The sequence below is a fragment of the Papio anubis genome, chromosome 20, assembly GCF_008728515.1.
Source record: "Papio anubis isolate 15944 chromosome 20, Panubis1.0, whole genome shotgun sequence".
Lineage (NCBI taxonomy): Eukaryota > Metazoa > Chordata > Mammalia > Primates > Cercopithecidae > Papio > Papio anubis.
Window position 1 is genome coordinate 37,514,005 of NC_044995.1, and position 20,206 is coordinate 37,534,210.

General features: G+C 44.9%; 1 protein-coding gene across 1 annotated transcript in view; it reads left to right on the top strand.

Moving 5' to 3' along the window:
• Positions 1-1,837: 1,837 nt before the first annotated feature.
• The window catches only part of LOC100997207 (adhesion G protein-coupled receptor E3), a 55,799-nt gene continuing 37,430 nt past the window's right edge, over positions 1,838-20,206 (top strand). Inside the window, 5 exon segments of the mRNA XM_031659053.1 lie at positions 1,838-2,514; positions 11,549-11,599; positions 16,830-16,949; positions 18,244-18,399; positions 18,687-18,781. Of these exon segments, the coding sequence (XP_031514913.1) occupies positions 2,490-2,514; positions 11,549-11,599; positions 16,830-16,949; positions 18,244-18,399; positions 18,687-18,781 (447 nt within the window). The 5' untranslated portion in view covers positions 1,838-2,489.

A 20,206-nucleotide genomic window follows, 5' to 3' on the forward strand; every position in this document is an offset into this window, starting at 1 on the left:
AAGGTGGAAAGCATTCTAGAAAGCATCAACAGCACATGCAAAGGCCCTGGGGTGGGAAAAAACTTGATGTGTTCAAGAAATGAAGAGACCTCTGTGTCCCATGTACAAGAAGCACAAGGGACAGTCATAGTAAATCAGGCTGAAGATGTGGATGAGGAAAAACCATGGAGGGGCTGACAGGCCATAGTAGTGATACAGGAGCTAAAAAGACATTATTTAGGCAACTGGTGAGACTAAGAGAGTCCTCAGTAAGGCTTCCCTGATAAAAAAAAAAAAGCAGCCCCAAAATTATTTCTTTTCATCTTTACCTCCCCGACCAATATAACCACCACCTTTGCTATTTTCACTCCCATCATCAATCACCACTGCTGTCACAGCCTTCATCGCCATCACCATCACCACAACAACCACCTTCACTGCAACTGTCACCTTCAATCACCATCATCACCATCTCTGAAAATATCACCATAATGTAACCGCCACCATCGCTACTACCATCGCCATCACTTTCATCACCTTCACCATCATCGCAACCATCATCACCATCATCATCATCTCTTCCTTCATCGTCACCACCACCACCTATACCTCCACCATCACTACCGCCACGATTATGATTACCACCATCACCATCACCACCGCAACCGTTACCACCATCATCATCATCATCACCACCACAACAAACAGCGGTCTGTAGAATCGAGCTACAAACATAAATAAGCAAGCTGGAAGTTTGCGAAGGTCAATGCAGCAGCCGTGCCAATAGGAAAAGGCTCCTTGGGGGCCAGGCAGGTACAACATGGAGGTTCCCTCTTCCCTTTTCTTTATCACCATGTGTGCAGTATAAAAGCGGGCAACATGGTGCCAGCCAGGTAGAGACTCCATCTGCATAATAAAAGATGAGGATGGGGCGGCCAGCTTCTTTGTGTGCTATGCAAACAGCACAGCCAGTCCGACCAATCTCTCGGGCCCTATGTCAATCAGACAGCTCCTCCGCAAGCTTGGCTGTAAAACCCCATGTATCTCACCACGAGACCGGAAGACCCGCTTGGGAGCCCCTCTCTCTCTGCAGGATAGAGCTTTTCTCTTTTTTCTCTTCTCTTGCCTATTAAACTTCTGCTCCTAAACTGTTTTTTTTTTTTTGGTTTTTGTTTTTGTTTTTAGATGAAGTCTCACTCTTGTCACCCAGGCTGGAATGCAGTGGCACAATCTTCGTTCACTGCAGCCTCTGCCTCCCGGGTTCAAACAATTCTCTTGCCTCAGCCTTCTGAATAGCTGGGATCACAGGCATACACCACCATGCCCAGCTAATTTTTGTATTTTTAGTACAGACAGGGTTTCACCATGTTGGCCAGGATGGTCTCGAACTCCTGACCTCAGGTGATCCACCCATCTCAGCCTCTCAAAATGCTGGGATTACAGGGGTGAGCCACTGTGCTCGGCCTTAAATTCATTTCTTGTGCGTCCACATCCTTAATTTCCTTGACATGAGAGGATGAACCCCAGACAGTGACACTGCTTTAGTAGGAAGTCTGGTGTTTTAAGTCTAATGGAGAACTTTAGAAGAGTTTTCAGCAGGGGAGGCCAGGTGCCATGGCTCACACCTGTAATCCCAACACTGGGAGGCTGAGGCAGGATTGCTTAAGCCCAGGAGTTCAAGACAAGCCTGGGCTACAAAGTGAGACCCTGGTCTCTCTTCAAAAAAAATAATAAAACTAAAAAAAAAATTAGCCAGGCGTGGTGGCATGCACCTGTAGTCCTAACAATTCAGAGGACTGAGGTGGGAGGATCGCTGGAGCCCAGGAGTTTGAGGTTGTAGTGAGCTATGATTGTGTCACAGCACTCCAGCCTGGGTAATAAAGCAAGACCCAAATAAATAAATAAATATTTGTTGGAGGAAGGATAGATTTAGAGACCTTTTCTCCCAAATCCTGTGACTGGTTAGGGTTGGTCCAAATAACCAAATAATGTATTACCTTCTATGAGACTTTGGGACTCTTAACTTCTTCTGGCTCAGCAATCATATCCAGTAAGTATCATCTACTGGGCGAAGAGAAAGATATGCGAAAATGACTCCTCTGGAAACTTCAGATACCAACACGGATGCCCTAAAATCTGGTTTACCCAGCTCAAAACCACAGGGTTATTTAAGATTTATTTTGGTCCCAAAGGCACTTCCTCATCCTCAGGCAATGTGATGTAACTTACAGGGCATTTCTTTGTTAGGGTTTACCAACTCAATCATCCTAAAGGTGATCAACAATATGCTAAGCAGAAAAGGTACAGCAAATAAACGAAAAGCAGAACCATGAGTCTGATGGCGAAAGAGGGGAAGCAGTTCGCTTTTCTGATAGTAATTTCATGAGTCAGCTGACCTGAGATACATACATCAATCCTCATGAGATTTCTTCAGCAAGGAAAAGTGGTTGGCTTACGGCACAGTAGGGAGCTTCCAGGGCTGGCTGGCGTGGGATACCTGTACCACAGGAATGCAGGGGTCATCCCTTCTTCCAGGTATGTGTGACTGTAGCAATGACTGAGACTTAACCTATCCCCCAGTCAGGGGCCACTTTGTTCAACAATTGGTTATTTTCTCCTCCTCTTTCTTCTGCTCTGAACATCTCACCTTTTCCCTTTGGAGTATGGTTTCCTTCCTGACTACCCTATTCAAAGTATGCTCTCAAATATCCCTAAAATGTTCCTTACCCAATCTGGTAGCTTGGTTTTTTGTTTGTTTTGTTTGTTTGTTTTGTTTTGTTTTTTGAGATGGAATCTTGCTGTCACCCAGGCTGGAGCACAGTGACACGATCTTGGCTCACTGCAACCTCTGCCTCCCGGGTTCAAGTGATTCTCCTGCCTCAGCCTCCTGACTAGCTGGGATTCCAGGCACACATCACCACACCTGGCTAATTTTTGTATTTTTAGTAGAGACGGGGTTTCACCATGTTGCCCTGGCTGGTTTCAAACTCCTGACCTCAGGTGATCCGCCTGCCTCGGCCTGCTAGGATTACAGGCATGAGCCACCGCACCCAGCCTCTAATAGATTGTTCATCTTCCCCTTGGCGAGTTTTGTTTTCTAACTGATGTCCTCTCCTTCTTGATAACTTCTGCAACCTAGCCCTGCCCTGACTTTTTTCCTTTTTCTCTTGCTATTCTTTCTTCTCCCTCCTTTATCAGTTTCCTGTGACAAGAAAATAAATGATAATTTTATTATTAATTTTAGAGGTCATTATATTAAGTGAAATAACTCAGACACCAAAAGACAAATGCCTCATGTTCTCGTTTATCAGTGGGAGCTAAATAATGTGGACACATGGACAGAGAGAGTAGAATGATAAGACGATGAAGACTGGGAAGGCAGAGGGAGTAGAAGGAGAGTGGAAAATGAGAAGTTACCTAATGGGTATACATGTGCATCATTTGGATGGTGGATACTCTAAAAGTCTTGACTTCACCACTGCGCAATCGATGCATGCAACAAAATTACATTTGTATCTCATAAATTTATACAAACAAAATAATAATAATCAACATTTTTGAAAACTCACTATGCATCTTACATGTACTAATCTGTTGCATCATCAGTACGCTCATGGGGTATCCTCATCTTACAGCTGAGAAAACCGGGACACAGAGAGGTTATGTTATTTGTCCAACATCACACAGCTAGTAAATAACTGGGATTTGAACCCAAACCGTCTGTCTCCGGATCTTTGCTATAATGCTCCTCCCACAGGATCCTTCCTGGGAAGTCTTCTGTTTTTCCACTCCCTCTCCCTATAGGAATCTCATAATTCCATGGCTTCAACCACCATCTCTGTACAGATGAAATCCATCTTTCCAGCTCCAGATGAATTAACAATATGGACAGTCCCAATATCAATCAAAGCTTATATTTATTAAGCAGCTACTTTAGCCTGACATTAGGCTTAAATTGCTTTACATTGTCACACAGCATCTCCACATTACAGATGATACATTGCATCATAGAGAGGTTGTGTGAATTGCTCAAAGCCTCACAGCTATTCTGCTGCAGAGGCAGTTGATAGGCCATAAATTTGATCAAAATAATACAAGCTACATTTAAATCCTAATGCCGTGTCTCCCTCACCTTTGCAACCCCTAGCATAGCATCTTATATATAAGAGGTGTTTCAGTATATGTGGAATTAAACGTGAATGAAGCCTGCCTTGTTGCAACTGGAGACAGAGTCCTCAACACTTCTGAGGTGGATTATCAGTGAATTTCTGTTATCCAGGAACTTTTAGCCCATATCACTAGATGGTACAGGCAAGGATGAAGATATGAGCATTGGGTCAAGAATTAGGATTCTAGGGTTGGGCATGGTGGCTCATACCTATAATCCCAGAGCTTTGGCAGGCCAAGGCAGGAAGATTGTTGGAGCCAGGAGTTCGAGACCAATCTGAGCAACATAGCAAGACTCTGTCTCCACGAAATACTAAAAAAAAAAAAAAAAAAAAAATTAGCCAGGCCTGGTGGCACACATCTGTAGTCCCAGCTACCCTGGAGGCTGAGGTGGGAGGATTGCTTGAGCTCAAGAGTTCAAGGTTACAGTGAACTGTGATTGCATCACTGCACTCCAGCCTGAGCAACAGAGCTCAAATGATAATATAGGCAGCAAGCCAGAGCAATTAGGCAACAAGAAAGAAAGAAAAAGCATCCAAATGGGAAAGGAGGAACTCAAATGGTGACAGAGGCAGCCAGCGTCGGTGGAGGACTTTCTGCCTGACATTGTGCTCCATGCAGTCCCTCATTTGGGTCATCTCCAAAACCCCACAAAGTAGGTCATACTGCCACCCTATTTCACATCAGGAAACTTAGTGAGGTTAAACAACTTACCCAAATTTCCCCAACTAGTGTGCCAGCCACTTAACCCCAGGGGGCCCGTTTCCTTATCTGCAAAATGAGTCAGTGGATGATTTCTAAAGTTTCTTAGAACTCTGGGATTCTGACACACCAATGACTCTTCAGAAACCCTAACTTAAGACACATGCCCAAATTAGTGAGTAATTTGCTGGTTAGACTAAAGACTAATCTCTACCAAACTAAAGACTAATCTCTACCAAAAAAAAAAAAACTTTTAATTAGCCACGAGTGGTATCTCATGCATGTAGCCCAGGAGTGCAAGGCTATAGTGAGCTATGATTGCACCACTCCAACTGGGGCAACAGAAAGAGAACCTGCCTCAAAAAAATAAAAATACAAATAAAAAATGTAGGAGGAAGGGGACTTTAAAGGAAACATCAGCCTGATGTTAAGCCCAGCTGAGACTATTCAAAATGTTCTATGAATGCAATTGCATAAGTAACTGATAACAAACCGGACCTGGCGTCTTCTTAGGGGAAGAGTGAGAATTATGGGAAGAAAAATAACAGTCCCCCGAAAGACATCCACATCCTAATCCCTGGAACCTGTTAATATGTTACCTTACATGGTAAAAGAAACTTTGCAAATGTTGATTAAGCTAAGAATCTTAATATGGGGGTAGTACCCTGAATTTTCCAGGGGGCCTAATATAATAATCACAAAGGTCCTCTTAAGAGGAAGGTGGAAGATCAGGAAGACAAGAAGATCCCATGCTGCTGGATTTAAAGAAGGGGGAAGTGTCTGTGAGCCAAGAATTGCAGGTAGCTTCTAGAAGCTGGAAAAGGCAAGGAGACAGATTCTCCCCTAGAGCTTTCAAAAGAAACCAGCCCTGCTAACATTGTTGATTTTAGCCTATAGAGGCTGATTTAAGACTTCTGACCTCCAGACCTGCAAGAGAATAAATCAGTGTTGCTTTAAGCCACTACATTCATGGTAATTTGTGACAGCAGCAATTGGAAACTCAAGAGAGGGATCCAGAAAGATTTAGATTGCTCCCACTGCCACTCTTGAAGAGTCACACAGTTAGCCCCCAGGGCCTCTTCTCCAAAATCCTGCCATTGGTCTGCACTGCCCTAAATGACCAAGTCACATATCACTCTGTACTGGACTTTGAGGCTCCAGTCAGATCTGGTGAGTGGCATCTGCCAGGAGAAAAAGGACAAGTCACTATCACAATAAACATGCCAACCTAGTATTTACAATCTGAACAGCACTTCCATGCGTGTAGTCCCCTGTGGGATTTCTGAAGGAGCGGCTATGTGGAGTAATGGGTTATCAGCTAGAACCCATAACCCGTGTTTAACCTCAGCTCTGCCACTGACTAGCCCCAGGGAATGGAGCAAGCTACTCACCCTCCCCGTGCCTCCATTTCTTAATCTGAAAACCGGAGATGATGCTAACAGCACTTTCCTGCTAAAGTCGTTGCAAAACTGAAGTGAGTGTATGTGTGTAAAGTGCATAGTATGCAGTAAGAGCTATTTTCTCTTAGGCATTATGGAAATAGGGTTGAGACCTTTGCGCAATTCCCCCACAAAGGAAATTTTCTCTCCAAGACATTAGTGAGCAATGAGGAGTGAGTGTTTAAGTCAAACAGAAATCCTAGAGCTGAAAAATGCAATTGACAAACTAAAAAATGCATCAACTGTCTCAACAGAAGAATTGATCAACCAGAAGAAAATGTGTTGGCTCAAAGTCGGGCTATTCGAAAATAGTCAGAGGGAAAAAAAAAGAAAAAAATGTTTAACTGCTTATGAGATATAGAAAATAGCCTCAAAATGGTAAATCTAAGAGTCATTGACCTAAAAGAGGGAGTGAAGAAATAGATAGGGATAGAAGTGTAAACCAGGCCGGGCGCGGTGGCTCAAGCCTGTAATCCCAGCACTTTGGGAGGCCGAGATGGGTGGATCACGAGGTCAGGAGATCGAAACCATCCTGGCTAACACGTTGAAACCCCGTCTCTACTAAAAAAAATACAAAAAACTAGCCAGGCGACGTGGCGGGCGCCTGTAGTCCTAGCTGCTCCGGAGGCTGAGGTAGGAGAATGGTGTAAGCTCGGGAGGTGGAGCTTGCAGTGAGCTGAGATCCGGCCACTGCACTCCAGCCTGGGCGACAGAGCCAGACTCTGTCTCAAAAAAAAAAAAAAAAAAAAAAGAAGTGTAAACCAAAAATAGAATTCTAAGCCCCCGACCATCTGAATGGACCCTTCCTCTCAAGAAGGGCATTCTAAAGCTAAGCTGAAAAACTAGCTCATGATGGGAAATGGCAGGGAGTGGAACATACCTCTTTGTACACTCCTCCCTTTTCTAATTACTGATAATTCCAACAAACTCTTTAAGTCTGATAAGAAACATTTACAATCAGCCAGGTGTGGTGGCTCATGCCTGTAATCCCAGCACTTTCAGAGGCCGTCAGGAGATCGAGACCATCCGGGCTAACATGGTGAAACCCTGTCTCTACTAAAACTACAAAAAATAAGCTGGGCTTGGTGGCGGGCACCTGTAGTCCCAGCTACTCAAGAGGCTGAGGCCAGAGAATGGCGTGAACCTGGGAGGCAGAGTTTGCAGTGAGCCAAGATCGTGCCACTGCACTCTAGCCTGGGCGACAGAGTGAGACTGTCTCAAAAAAAAAAAAAAAGAAAAAAGAAACATTTACAGTCTGTGTGATAAAACCTTGGTCTCCATGACCCTTTTATCTTAACCCAAACATTCCTAAGTCTTTTTTTTTTTTTTTTTTCTGAGTTGGAGTTTCACTCTTGTTGCCCAGGCTGGAGTGCAATGGCACAATCTCAGCTCACCACAACCTCCGCCTCCCAGGTTCAAGCCATTTTCCTGCCTCAGCTTCCCAAGAAGCTGGGATTACAGGCATGTGCCACCACGCCCAGCTAATTTTGTATTTTTAGTAGAGACAGGGTTTCTCCATGGTGGTCAGACTGGTCTCGAACTCCCGACCTCAGGCTGCCTGCCTCAGCCTCCCAAAGTGCTGGGATTACAGGCATGAGCCACCGCACCCAGCCACATTCCTAAGTCTTTAGACAATAACAACTCTTTCAGCAATTACCAATCAGAAAATCTTTCAATCTGTCTATGACCTGGAAGCCTCACTTCCAGTTGTCCCACCTTTCTGGACAGAACCAATGTATCTTACATGTATTTGATTGATGTCTCATGCCTCCCTAAAGTGTATAAAACTAAGCTGTACCCTGACCACCTTGGGCACATGTTCTCAAGATCTCTTGAGGGCAGTGTCATGGACCATTAGTCACTCATACTTGGCTCAGAACAAATCTCTTCAAATATTTTGCAGAGTTTGACTCTTTTTGTCGACAGAAGGTTTATTCAAAGAAATAATGGCAGGGAAGTTTGCAAATCTAGAGAAATAAATTAATATCCATATAGAAGGTCCAAAATCACCAAAGAGATTCAATTAAAATAAGAAGACTTCAAGGCATATAATAATTAAACTCTCAAAGGTCAAGGACAAAGAGGACCCTAAAAGCAGCATGAAAAAAAGAAACAAATAACATGTAAAGGAGATCCAATATGTCTGGCAGCAAACCTTTTAGTGGGAAACTCACAGGACAGGAGAGAGTAAGATATACTCAGCAGTATAGAGTTCTAGTTTTAAAAAATGAAAAGAGTTGGCCAGGTGCAGTGGCTCACACCTGTAATCCCAGCACTTTGGCAGGCCAAGGTGAGCAGATCACGAGGTCAGGAGTTCAAAACCAGCCAGGCCGACATAGTGAAACCCCATCTCTACTAAAAATACAAAAATTAGCTGGGCATGGAGGCACGCGCCTGTAATCCCAGCTACTCAGGAGGCTGAGGCAGGAGAATTGCTTGAACCCAGGAGGTGGAGGTTGCAGTGAGCCAAGATCGCACCATTGCATTCCAGCCTGAGCAACGGGGTGAGACTCCATTTCAAAAAAAAAAAATGAAAAGAGTTATGGAGATGGTTGCAAAACATTATGAATATACTGAATTCCACTAAACTGTACACTTAAAAATGGTTAAGATGGTAAATTTTATGTTATGTGTATTCTATCATAACTTTAAACATGGGGAAAAATCAGTGAGCAAGGTAGATTTTACTATCTCATTCATAGGCAAGATAGAGGGATGCTACCTTACATTTTATTCAGAAAAAGTCCCACCTGCTTCAAGTCTCACTTCTTAGCCATCAGCTTCCACATCTCCTCCCTGCTGAGCCTCCTCTGGGCAGCCACAGTGTCCCTTCTCCACCTACTCTAGACTCTCAGCCTCAGATCTTCTCTCAATCCTTCCAACCCCAGTCCTTTATCATGCACAGAAATCAAACTTTATCCCAGCTCCACCAAAATAGTTCACTCTCATCTATACCCATTACCCTATTTGGTAGACAAAGACCCTTTTGTTATCAGGACCCACCTTCTTAGGGGATAACCAATGTTGCAAATAAGGTTATGAGTCACCAGAGCTCAATTTCAAGTAGTGCACGCCAGAAGGCTATGATGGTTGTTTATACTGAAAAATTTCCACACCATTTGTAAATAATCATTACCCAGAACCAGTTCCTGGGACACTCCTGCCAGTCCAGACCTTGCTTGGGGACCCCAACTGAGCAGCTGAAAGGCTAATGCCTGATGCATCAGAGAGGGTCTACCGGGTTTACTCTGATTGGTCAATTCTTACACCATACCAGTTGTTAAATATTTTTAATACCATTCTTACAAATGGCAAATAATTCTGTAAATAAGCATTCCAGGACCACCCAACTGAGCCCTTCACAGATTCCTGACCCACGGAAGCCATAAGAGAATGAAAAGAAGGTACAGTGAGAACAAGTGATCAGAGTGATGGAAGATTGGGGAAGGAAGAGAAAAAAAGCAGTCCATCTGTCCAGCATCTTCAGGTCTTTGCAGAAGCAGGAACATGACTGATGACACCTCCTGATGTTGGAAAGGCATGGGGAAGAGCAAAGGGCTCTTTACCAGACACAACGGAGCCAGCCTGAGCAGACTATTTTCCAAAAAGGCGGAAATAATATCCCCCATCCAAAACGTGTTTCTAGAATCTTGCTGGTCTCTCATAAGGAGGAAGAACTTGATTCTTCTCCACTTGAATCTGAATGAGCTTGTAACTTGCTTGTAACCAAGGGAATATGATGAAAGTAGGGCTGGGTGACTTTCAGGGATGAGTGTCAAGTGGAGATGCAGCCTCACTGGCTGGGACACTCATGCTTAGAGCTTAGATGTGCCATTAAAGCAGCCTGCTTCAGGTCTCCATGTTAGAAGGAAGCCCAAAGCAGCCCATCACCCTGAGACAACAGGTGAAGGGACAACAATGCCCAGCTAGTTCTCAGCTGTTGCAGCCCCATCCACTGACTGACTACAATCATATGAGACCATCAAGCTAGAACCACCCAGCTGAGCCCTTCCCAGATTCTTGACCCACAGAAACCAAGAGTGATAACAAAACAAACATTTTTTTCTTAGATTCAAGAGGTACATGTGCTTGAATGTTACATGGATATTACATGCATAATGGTGGAGACTGGGTTTCTGATGTACCCATCACCTAAATATTAAACATTGTACCGAATAGGTAATTTTTCAACTCTCACCACCCCACATCCTCCCCTTTTTTAGTGGCTTAAAACAACATTTTTGTTGAGTATGGAGATCTCTGAAAGAACTAAAAATAGAACTACTGTTGGACCCAGAAATCCCACTACTGGGTATCTACCCCCAAAAATAATAATAATAATCACTGGGCTAGGCACAGTGGCTCATGCCTGTAATCTCAGCACTTTGGGAGGCTGAGGCAAGGTGGATCACTTGAAGTCAGGAGTTCAACACCATCCTAGCCAACATGTTGAAGCCCCCCTCTCTACTAAAAATACAAAAATTAGCCGGGCGTGGTAGCGAGCACCTATAATCCAAGCTACTTGGTAGGCGATGGCAGGAGAATCGATTGAACCTGGGAGCCAAGATTGCGCCACTGCACTCCAGCCTGAGTGACAGAAAAAGACTCTGTCTTAAAAAAAAAAAAAAAAAAAAGTAATCATTATATCAAAAAGACACCTGCACTCATATGTTTATGGCAGCACTATTCACAATAGCCAAGTCATGGCTATTATGAAGTCCCCAGAGTCTATTGTCTCCATCTTCATGTCCAGGTCTGCCCGTTGTTTAGCTCCCACATATAAGTGAGAACATACAATATTTGATTTTCTGCTTCTGAGTTAGTTCACTTAGGATAATGGCCTCCAGCTCCATCAGTGTTGCTGCTGAGGGCATGATTTCATTCTTTCTTATGGCTGCATAGTATTCCATGGTGCATATATGGCATATTTTCTTTATCGAGTCAACTGTTGGTGGACACTTAGGTTGGCTCCATGACTTGCCTATTGTGAATAATGCTACTGTAAACATATGAGTGCACGTGTCTGATATAATGATTTCTTTTCCTTTGGGTAGACACCCAGTAGTGGGATTGCTGGGTCCAACAGCGGTCCTATTTTTAGTTCTTTGAGAGATCTCCATACTCAACAAAAATGTTTTAAGTCATTACATTTTTGTGATTTGTTACAGTGATAGATAACTGACACACAGCCCTTGGGGCATTTCTTGGAATCATTTCTCAATTGTTTCGTGTCTCTCCCTTCTGTTTCCCATCTATTCCAGGCCTCTGCTTTCTGCTGAGCTTCTTTGGAGCTGTGATTCCGAAAATCAAAGGTGAGTGCTCAGAGCCAGGACAGGGAAGGTGTGGACCCAGGGCTGGACCTGGGTCTACTTTTCTCCAATGGGCTGGAGAAAAGTGCCTGTTCTGAGAGCAATATTTGGGAAGGCTTGCTCCTGTGTTTCATTATTTGTTTGCTTAATTGATATAGCCTTTTATTTATGTTCTTGTTTGATTTTTAATCTGTCTGTTTTTGCTAACCACAATGGGTACAACGTGGAGATAGAACAGAAAATAAAACACACAAAGTCTCATGAAGCAGACATTCTAGTGGGAAGAGACAAAGGAACGGTAATCATTATCATTCTGATTATAAACTAGTCAACAAATAATGAAATAAGGTCATTTCTGTTTAACGTTACTCCCCTGGGACTCTCTCTCTGGATTCACATGTACCTCTTGAATCTAAGGAAAAAAAAAAAAAAAAAAAGAAGTTTGTCTGGTTATCACTCTTGGTTTCTGTGGGTTAAGAATCTGGGAAGGACTCAGGCGTAGGGTGGAGCCTGAGAGTCTCTTTTTTTCTTCTTCTTCCTTTTTTTTTTTTTTTTTTTTGAGATGGAGTCTCGCTCTGTTGCCCAGGTTGGAGTGCAGTGGCGCGATCTTGGCTCACTGCAAGCTCTGCTTCTCGGGTTCACGCCATTCTAATTTTTTTTATTTTTTGAGACGAGTCTCGCTCTGTCGCCCAGGCTGGAGTGCAGTGGCCAGATCTCAGCTCGCTGCAAGTTCCACCTCTCGGGTTCACGCCATTCTCCTGCCTCAGCCTCCCGAGTAGCTGGGACTACAGGCACCCGCCACCTCGCCCGGCTAGTTTTTTTGTATTTTTTAGTAGAGACGGGGTTTCACTGTGTCAGCCAAGATGGTCTCGATCTCCTGACCTCGTGATCCGCCCGTCTCGGCCTCCCAAAGTGCTGGGATTACACGCGTGAGCCGCCGCGCCCGGCCTTCTTCTCTTTTTGAGACAGAGTCTCACTCTGCCACCCAGGCTGGAGTGCAGTAGTGCTATCTCGGCTCACTGCAACCTCTGCCTCCCGGGTTCAAGTGAATCTTGTGCCTCAGCCTCCCGAGTAGCTGGGACTAGAGACACACATCATGCTAGGCTGATTTTTGCATTTTTTGTCGAGATTGGGTTTCACCATGACACCCAGGCTGGTCTCCAACTCCTGGCCTCAAATCGCCTGCCCACCTCGACCTCCCAAATTGCTGGGATTACAGGCATGAGCCACCAAGCCCAGCCTGGAGCGAATGTTCAGGGGGTATAGAGTTTCAGTTTTACAAGATGAAAACAGTTATGGAGATGGTTCCACAACATTATGAACGTATTAAATTCCACTGAACTGTACACTTAGTAATGGCTAAGATGGTAAATTTCCTTTTGTTCTTTTTTTTTTTTTATTATACTTTAAGTTCTAGGGTACATGTGCACAACATGCAGATTTGTTACATAGGTATACATGTGCCATGTTGGTGTGCTGCATCCATCAACTTGACATTTACATTAGGTATTTCTCCTAATGCTATCCCTCCCCAGCCTCCCACTCCCCATACTGAGTAAACCAGTATACTCAGTATGGCAAGGTATTAAGTCCTAGAAAAGATTAAGAGTAGATTTTTAGAGCTGACTTTGAACTAAGCAGAACCTGGGCAGGAAGGGAAGGGATAGGAAAGAAACGAGTGGCAGAGGGTACCGCCTCTCCCTGTCCCCCTAGGAGAATTGTGCATACTTAGTGGGTGACTATTTTGCTCCACTGAGTACAATACCACCTCTCCTATATACAGATGGCCAACAGGCCAGGCACGGTGGCTCACGCCTGTAATCCCAGCACTCTGGGAGGCTGAGGCAGGTGAATCACTTGAAGTCAGGAGTTTGAGACCAGCCTGGCCAACATGGTGAAACCCCGTCTCTACCAAAAACACAAAAATTAGCCAGGTGTGGTGGGGTGCATCTGTAACCCCAGCTACTTGGGAGGCTGAGACAGGAGAATCGCTTGAACCTGGGTGGTGGAGGCTACAGTGGAGTGCAAAAGTACACCTTTGCACTCCAGCCTGGGTGACAGGGCAAGACTCTGTCTTTAAAAAAAAAAATTGGCCAAGAAACATGAAAAAATGCTCAACATGACTAATTATATGGGAAATGCAAATCAAAACCACAATGCAATACCACCTTACTCCTGCAAGAATGGCCATAATCAAAAAACTAATAGATGTTGGCTGGCTGCGGTGGCTCATGCCTGTAATCCCAGCGGAGGCCGAGGCAGGCGGATCACGAGGTCAGGAGATGAGACCATCCTGGCTAACACGGTGAAACCCCGTCTCTACTAAAAATACACACAAAAAAATTAGCCTGGCGTGGTGGCGGGTGCCTGTAGTCCCAGCTCCTCGGGAGGCTGAGGGAGGAGAATGGCATGAACCCGGGAGGCGGAGCTTGCAGTGAGCCAAGATCAAGCCACTGCACTCCAGCCTGGGCAAAAAGAGTGAAACTTTGTCTCAAAAAAACATAAATAAATAATAGATGTTGGCTTGGATGTAGTGAAAAGGGAACACTTTACACCGATGGTGGGAATTAAAACTAGGACAACCACCTTGGAAAACACTGTGGAGATTCCTTAAAGAACTAAAAGTAGCTCTACCATTTGATCCAGCAATCTCACTACTGGGTATCTACCCATAGGAAAAGAAGCATTATACAAAAACATACTTGCACAAGCATGTTTACAGCAGCACAATTCACAATTGCAAAACTATGGAACCAGCTCAAATGCCCATCAATCAACAAATGGAAAAAGAAAACACTCTCTCTATATATATGTGAGTGTGTGTATGTATGTGTATATAATATATGTGTATAAATATATAACATATATTATAATATACAATTATATATTATGTTACATATTATATTATAACATACAAATTTTATAACATATAATTTTATTTTTACCCAAAAATAAAATTTCAAAGACTAGGCATGGTGGCTCACACCTGTAATCCCAGCGCTTTGGGAGGTCAAGGCAGGTAGATCACTTGAGCCCAAGGAGTTAAGAGACCAGCCTGGGCAACATAGCAAGACCCCCATCTCTACAAAAAAAAATTTTTTAATTAGCTGGGCATTTTGGCACATGCCTGTAATCTGAGCCACTCAGAAGGCTGAGGCAGGAGGATCGCTTGAGCCCAGGAGATTGAGGATGCAGTGGGCTATGATCATGCCACTGCACACCAGCCTGGGCAATAGAGCGAGACCCTATCTCTTAAAAAATAAAGTAAAATAAAACAAATTCCGAAATGCATTAAGACTTGCATGCGGCCGGGCGCGGTGGCTCAAGCCTGTAATCCCAGCACTTTGGGAGGCCGAGACGGGCGGATCACGAGGTCAGGAGATCGAGACTATCCTGGCTAACATGGTGAAACCCCGTCTCTACTAAAAAATACAAAAACTAGCCGGGCGAGGTGGCGGGCGCCTATAGTCCCAGCTACTCGGGAGGCTGAGGCAGGAGAATGGCATAAATCCGGGAGGCGGAGCTTGCAGTGAGCTGAGATCCGGCCACTGCACTCCAGCCCGGGCGACAGAGCGAGACTCCGTCTCAAAAAAAAAAAAAAAAAAAAAAGACTTGCATGCACAGTCAATCACACCCTTGCTTCAGTAGCATATTTGGCACTGTCCATCCCCAGGATGGAATACTGCAATGCCTTTTAAAATAATGAGGTTTCTCCACACGTGAAGCTGTGGAAAAAATTCTCAGGCAAAATTTTACAGGAAAACCAAACAGAGCAGTATGTGAATTATGTTCCTATAATGTAAAGAAAAAGGATGCATATATGTGTGTTTATGGATTGGAATTTTTCTGAAAAGTATACAATAGGCAGTAGACAGCTCAGAATCTGGGGTAATAAGAGACTTATTGTTGGATTTTTTTTTTCAATTCTGTGAATTTATCATTTTCATAATCATGAAGTCTAAAGAAAAAATACCTTAACATATACCATGATCAGAATCTACCTCCCATGGTACCCTAGAAATTCAAATTTTTTTGTTTGTTTGTTTTAGAGACAGAGCCTCACTCTGTCACCCAGGCTGCGGTGCAATGACATGACCACGACTCATTGCAGCCTCAAACTCCTGGGCTCAAGCAATCCTCCCGCTTCAGCCTCCAGAGTAGCTGGGACTACAGGCACATACCACCATGCCTGGCTAATTTTTAAATTACTTTTTATAGCAATAGTGTCTTGCTATGTTACCCAGGCTGCTCTCCAACTCCAACCTCAAGGAATCCTCCTACCTCAGCCTCCTAAAGCACTGGAATTACAGATGTTAACAGGCATGCTCACCATGCCACTCACCATGCTTCTCACCATGGTGAGATTGCAATGGCGTGACCTTGGCTCTCTGAAACCTCCGCCTCCCGTGTTCAAGCAATTCTCCTGCCTCAACCTCCTGAGTAGTTGGGATTACAGGCATGAGCCACTACACTCGGCTAATTTTGTATTTTTAGTAGAGACGGGGTTTCACCATGTTGGTCAGGCTTGTCTTGAACTCCTGACTTCAGGTGATCCACCTGCCTCAGCCTCCCAAAGTGCTGGGATGACAGGCACCTGCCACCACACCTGGCCAATTTTGTATTTTTCAGTAGAGACGGGGTTTCACCATGTGAAAATTCTCATCAGGTGGAGTGAGCCACCGTGCCTGGACACTCTAATTTTTTAATGTGCTTAGAGCTCACAAGAGGAAAAGACACAGGTTTCCTCAGCCTTGAGAGGCCCTGCCCAGAGGCGAGGCCTCATTATTATTATTATTTACATATATAATATGTCAGGGGAGTGGGGGACTGGGGGAGGGATAGCATTAGGAGAAATACCTAATGTAAATATCGAGTTGATGGGTGCAGCAAACCAACATGGCACACGTATACCTATGTAACAAATATATATGTTTTGAAACGGAGTCTCCCTCTGTCACCCAGGCTGGAGTGCAGTGGTGCAATCTCAGCTCACTGCAACCTCCACCTCACGAGTTCGAGCAATTCTCCTGCCTCAGCCTCCTGAGTAGCTAGGATTATAGGCATGAGCCACCACACCTGGCTATTTTTTGTATTTTTAGTAGAGATGGGGTTTTAGCATGTTGACCAGGCTTGTCTTGAACTCCTTACCTCAGGTGATCCAGAGGCAGGGCCTAATTATAACAGGAGAGTTTGTGACCCCAGTCCATTTAACCTGCCTCTCTTCTCCCTGCAGCTTCCTGTAACTGCCCCCCAAATGCTTCCTGTGTCAATAACAGTCACTGCACCTGCAACAGTGGATATATTTCTAGATCTGGGCAGACACTATTCACATTCCCCTTGGAGACATGTAACGGTAAAGTATTTTATTATTATTATTATTACTTTATTATTTTTAGAGACAGGGTCTTGCTCTGTTGCCCAGGCTGGACTAATGTGGCATGATCAAAGCTCACCACAGGCTGGACACAGTGGTTCAAGCCTGTAATCCCAGCACTTGGGGAGGCCGAGGCGGGCAGATCACTTGAGGTCAGGAGTTCGAGACCAGCCTGGACAAAATGGCAAAACCCCATCTCTACTAAAAATACAAAACTTAGCCGGGCATGGTGGTGGGCGCCTATAATTTCAGCTACTCAAGAGGCTGAGGCATGAGAATAGCTTGAGTCTGGGAGGCAGAGGTTGCAGTGAGCTGAGAATGCACCACTGCACTGCACTCCAGCCTAGGTGACAGATGGAGACTCTCTGATCAAAATAAATAAACCACTCACTGCAGCCTCCAACTCCTGGAATCAAGTCGCTCAAGTAGCTGCGACTACAGGCGTGCCGCCACGCCCAGCTAATGTTTTTTTTTTATTTTTTGTAGAGATGGGCTATTACCATGTTGTCCAGGCTAGTCTCAAACTCCTGAGCTCAAGCAGTCCTCCCGCCTCGGCCTCCCAAAGTGCTGGGATTACAGGTGTGACCCCTGCACCTGTCCAGGGGTAATTTGCCAGTCATCCAGAGACAGGAGCAAAAGGGAGGCAAAATGGGGGCTGTTTTGGAAACTTGGCTGTTCATTTGAGATCGTTTCTTGTTTCAGCCAGGCACGGTGGCTCACGCCTGTAATCCCAGCACTTTGGGAGGCCGAGGCAGATGGATCACCTGAGGTCAGGAGTTTGAGACCAGCCTGGCCAACATAGTGAAACCCTGTCTCCGCTAAAAATACAAAAATCGGTCGGGCATGGTGGTGCTTGCCTGTAATCCCAGTTATTCGGGAGGCTGAGACAGGAGAATCGCTTGAACTCAGGAGGCAGAGGTTGCAGAGAGCCGAGATCCTGCCATTGCACTCCAGCCTGGATGACAGAGCGAGACTGTGTCTCAGAAAGAAAAGATAGTTTCTTGTTTCATTTCACGACTTCCCTCCCAGTGTTTCCTGGGATCCCCTCCCAAATAAAGTACTTGTACTTACATCCTCATCTCAATGTCTGCTTCTTGAAGAACCCTACCGAAGTCAATGAAGACGGCAAAAAACCAAGATAACCATGACTTAAACTGATTTGTCTCGGAAAGCCAGGACAGACCCTGGGGTAAAGAGCGGAACTCCTGACACATAGTAGATGCTCAATAAATCTTTGCTGAATGAATGACACAGTTCCTTCTTTGTGTTCCAGATATTAACGAATGTGAACCACCCTATAGTGTATATTGTGGATCAAACGCCGCATGTCACAATGTCGCAGGAAGTTTCCACTGTCACTGTGTCCCAGGATACAGACTCCAGTCTGGGGAAGAACGATTCAGTAATTCCAGTGAGAACACCTGTCAGGGTAAGAACATTTTTGTCTTCCTTCCTTCCTCTGTTTTCTCGTTTGCTTGTTTTGTTTTGTTTTGTTCTGAGACAGAGTCTCGCTCTGTAGCCCAGGCTGGAGTGCAGTGGCTGAAACCTCCGCCTCCTGGGCTCAAGCGATTCTCCTGTGTCAGTCTAGCTGAGAATTATAGACGTGCACCACGACTCCGAGCTAATTTTTTTGATCCACCGGCCTCGACCTCCCAAAGTGCTGGGACTTCTTACAGACAGGAGTCCTTCCTCATTTTTTATTGACTCTCACATCAGAAAATATGTACTTGTTGTGGGGCCACGATATGGTTTTTATGTTCTGCAGGGAACTAGAAGGAAAGAAGGAAGTTCAAGTTGAGGGAAATAATGGGGTGAGAAGGGGAACTGTAGTTTGGAGATGGAGGAAGTGATAAGGTGGTGATTGAGACCACATTCTTGGAATTGCAAGGAAGAGAAACTCACTCAGGCTGACAGGCAGAAAAGAAGCGTTTATGAAAAGGATGCATGGCCATGCCCTGCAAGGACAGGAATGCAGCTGGGCTTCTCGAATTAACTAAAACTGGGACTCGACACCCCTAGTGTGCATCTCCTATTCCCTGTCTCTGATCATCTTTGGGTCTACTCCTTTCTTCTCTTTCACTGCAGGCTGGCTTTCTCTGCTTCCTAGACCACAGGACAGAAAATATGTCCATCGGCCGGGAGGGTTGGCTCACGCCTGTAATCCCAGTACTTTGGGAGGCCAAGGCCTGGTCTCAAGCAATCCTCCTGCCTTGGCCTCCCAAAGTGCTGGGATTATAGGCATAAGTCACAGTGCCCAGCTGTAAATCTGTCATTTACTAAGCAATGCGCACCTCTATTGACAGTGTAGAAGCAGACAGTGATTCTACCTGGGTTCTGATGTTAATCTCTTAAATTTGTCTTATTTTACAAAAAAGAACACTCGAGACCGGGAGTTCAAGACCAGCCTGGCCAACACAGCGAAACCCGATTTCTACTAAAAATACAAAAATTAGCTGGGTGTGGTGGGGGGCGCCTGTAATCCCAGCTACTGGGGAGGCTGAGGCACAAGAATCGCTTGATCCCAGGAAGCGGAGGTGGTAGTGAGACAAGATCGCACCACTGCACCCCACGCTGGGTAACAGAGCGAAACTCTGTCTCAAAAAAAAAAAAGGCGGGGGGGAATATGACCACCAACCGCTCCAGATCTTACCATGTTTTTGTTTTGTTTTGGTTTGTTTTTGTTTTTGTTTTCCCCCAACCAACCAAAGATAGATCAGTTGACTCTCTCTCTGAGACCCCACTGCAAATTCCTCGGGAATGAACACGTTGGCCCAGTTTGAGCCTCATGTGCACCCGTGGATCGGTGTCCAGGGAGAGATGCTGTGTCATATAAATATGACCACTCCCATGGAAAACACGGATGGGAAAAGTCTACATGGGAAAAAGAGATGAGACTTGGTAGACCACCCATGAGGTATTGGCTACTGTTGGGATAATAAGAGAGACTTTTTAAAAATTCTTCAGAGATGGGGTCTCACTCTGTCACCCAGGCTGGAGTGCAGTGGCACCATCAAAGCTCACTACAGCCTTGAACTTCTAAAGGCTCCATCCTCCCACGTCAGCCTCCTGAGTAGCTGAGATTATAGGTGTGAACCACCATACCTGGTTAATTTCTTCGTTTTTTGTAGAGATGGGATTCTCACTATGTCACCCAGGCTGGCCTCAAACTCCTGGTCTCAAGCAATCCTCCTGCCTTGGCCTCCCAAAGTGCTGGGATTATAGGCATAAGCCACAGC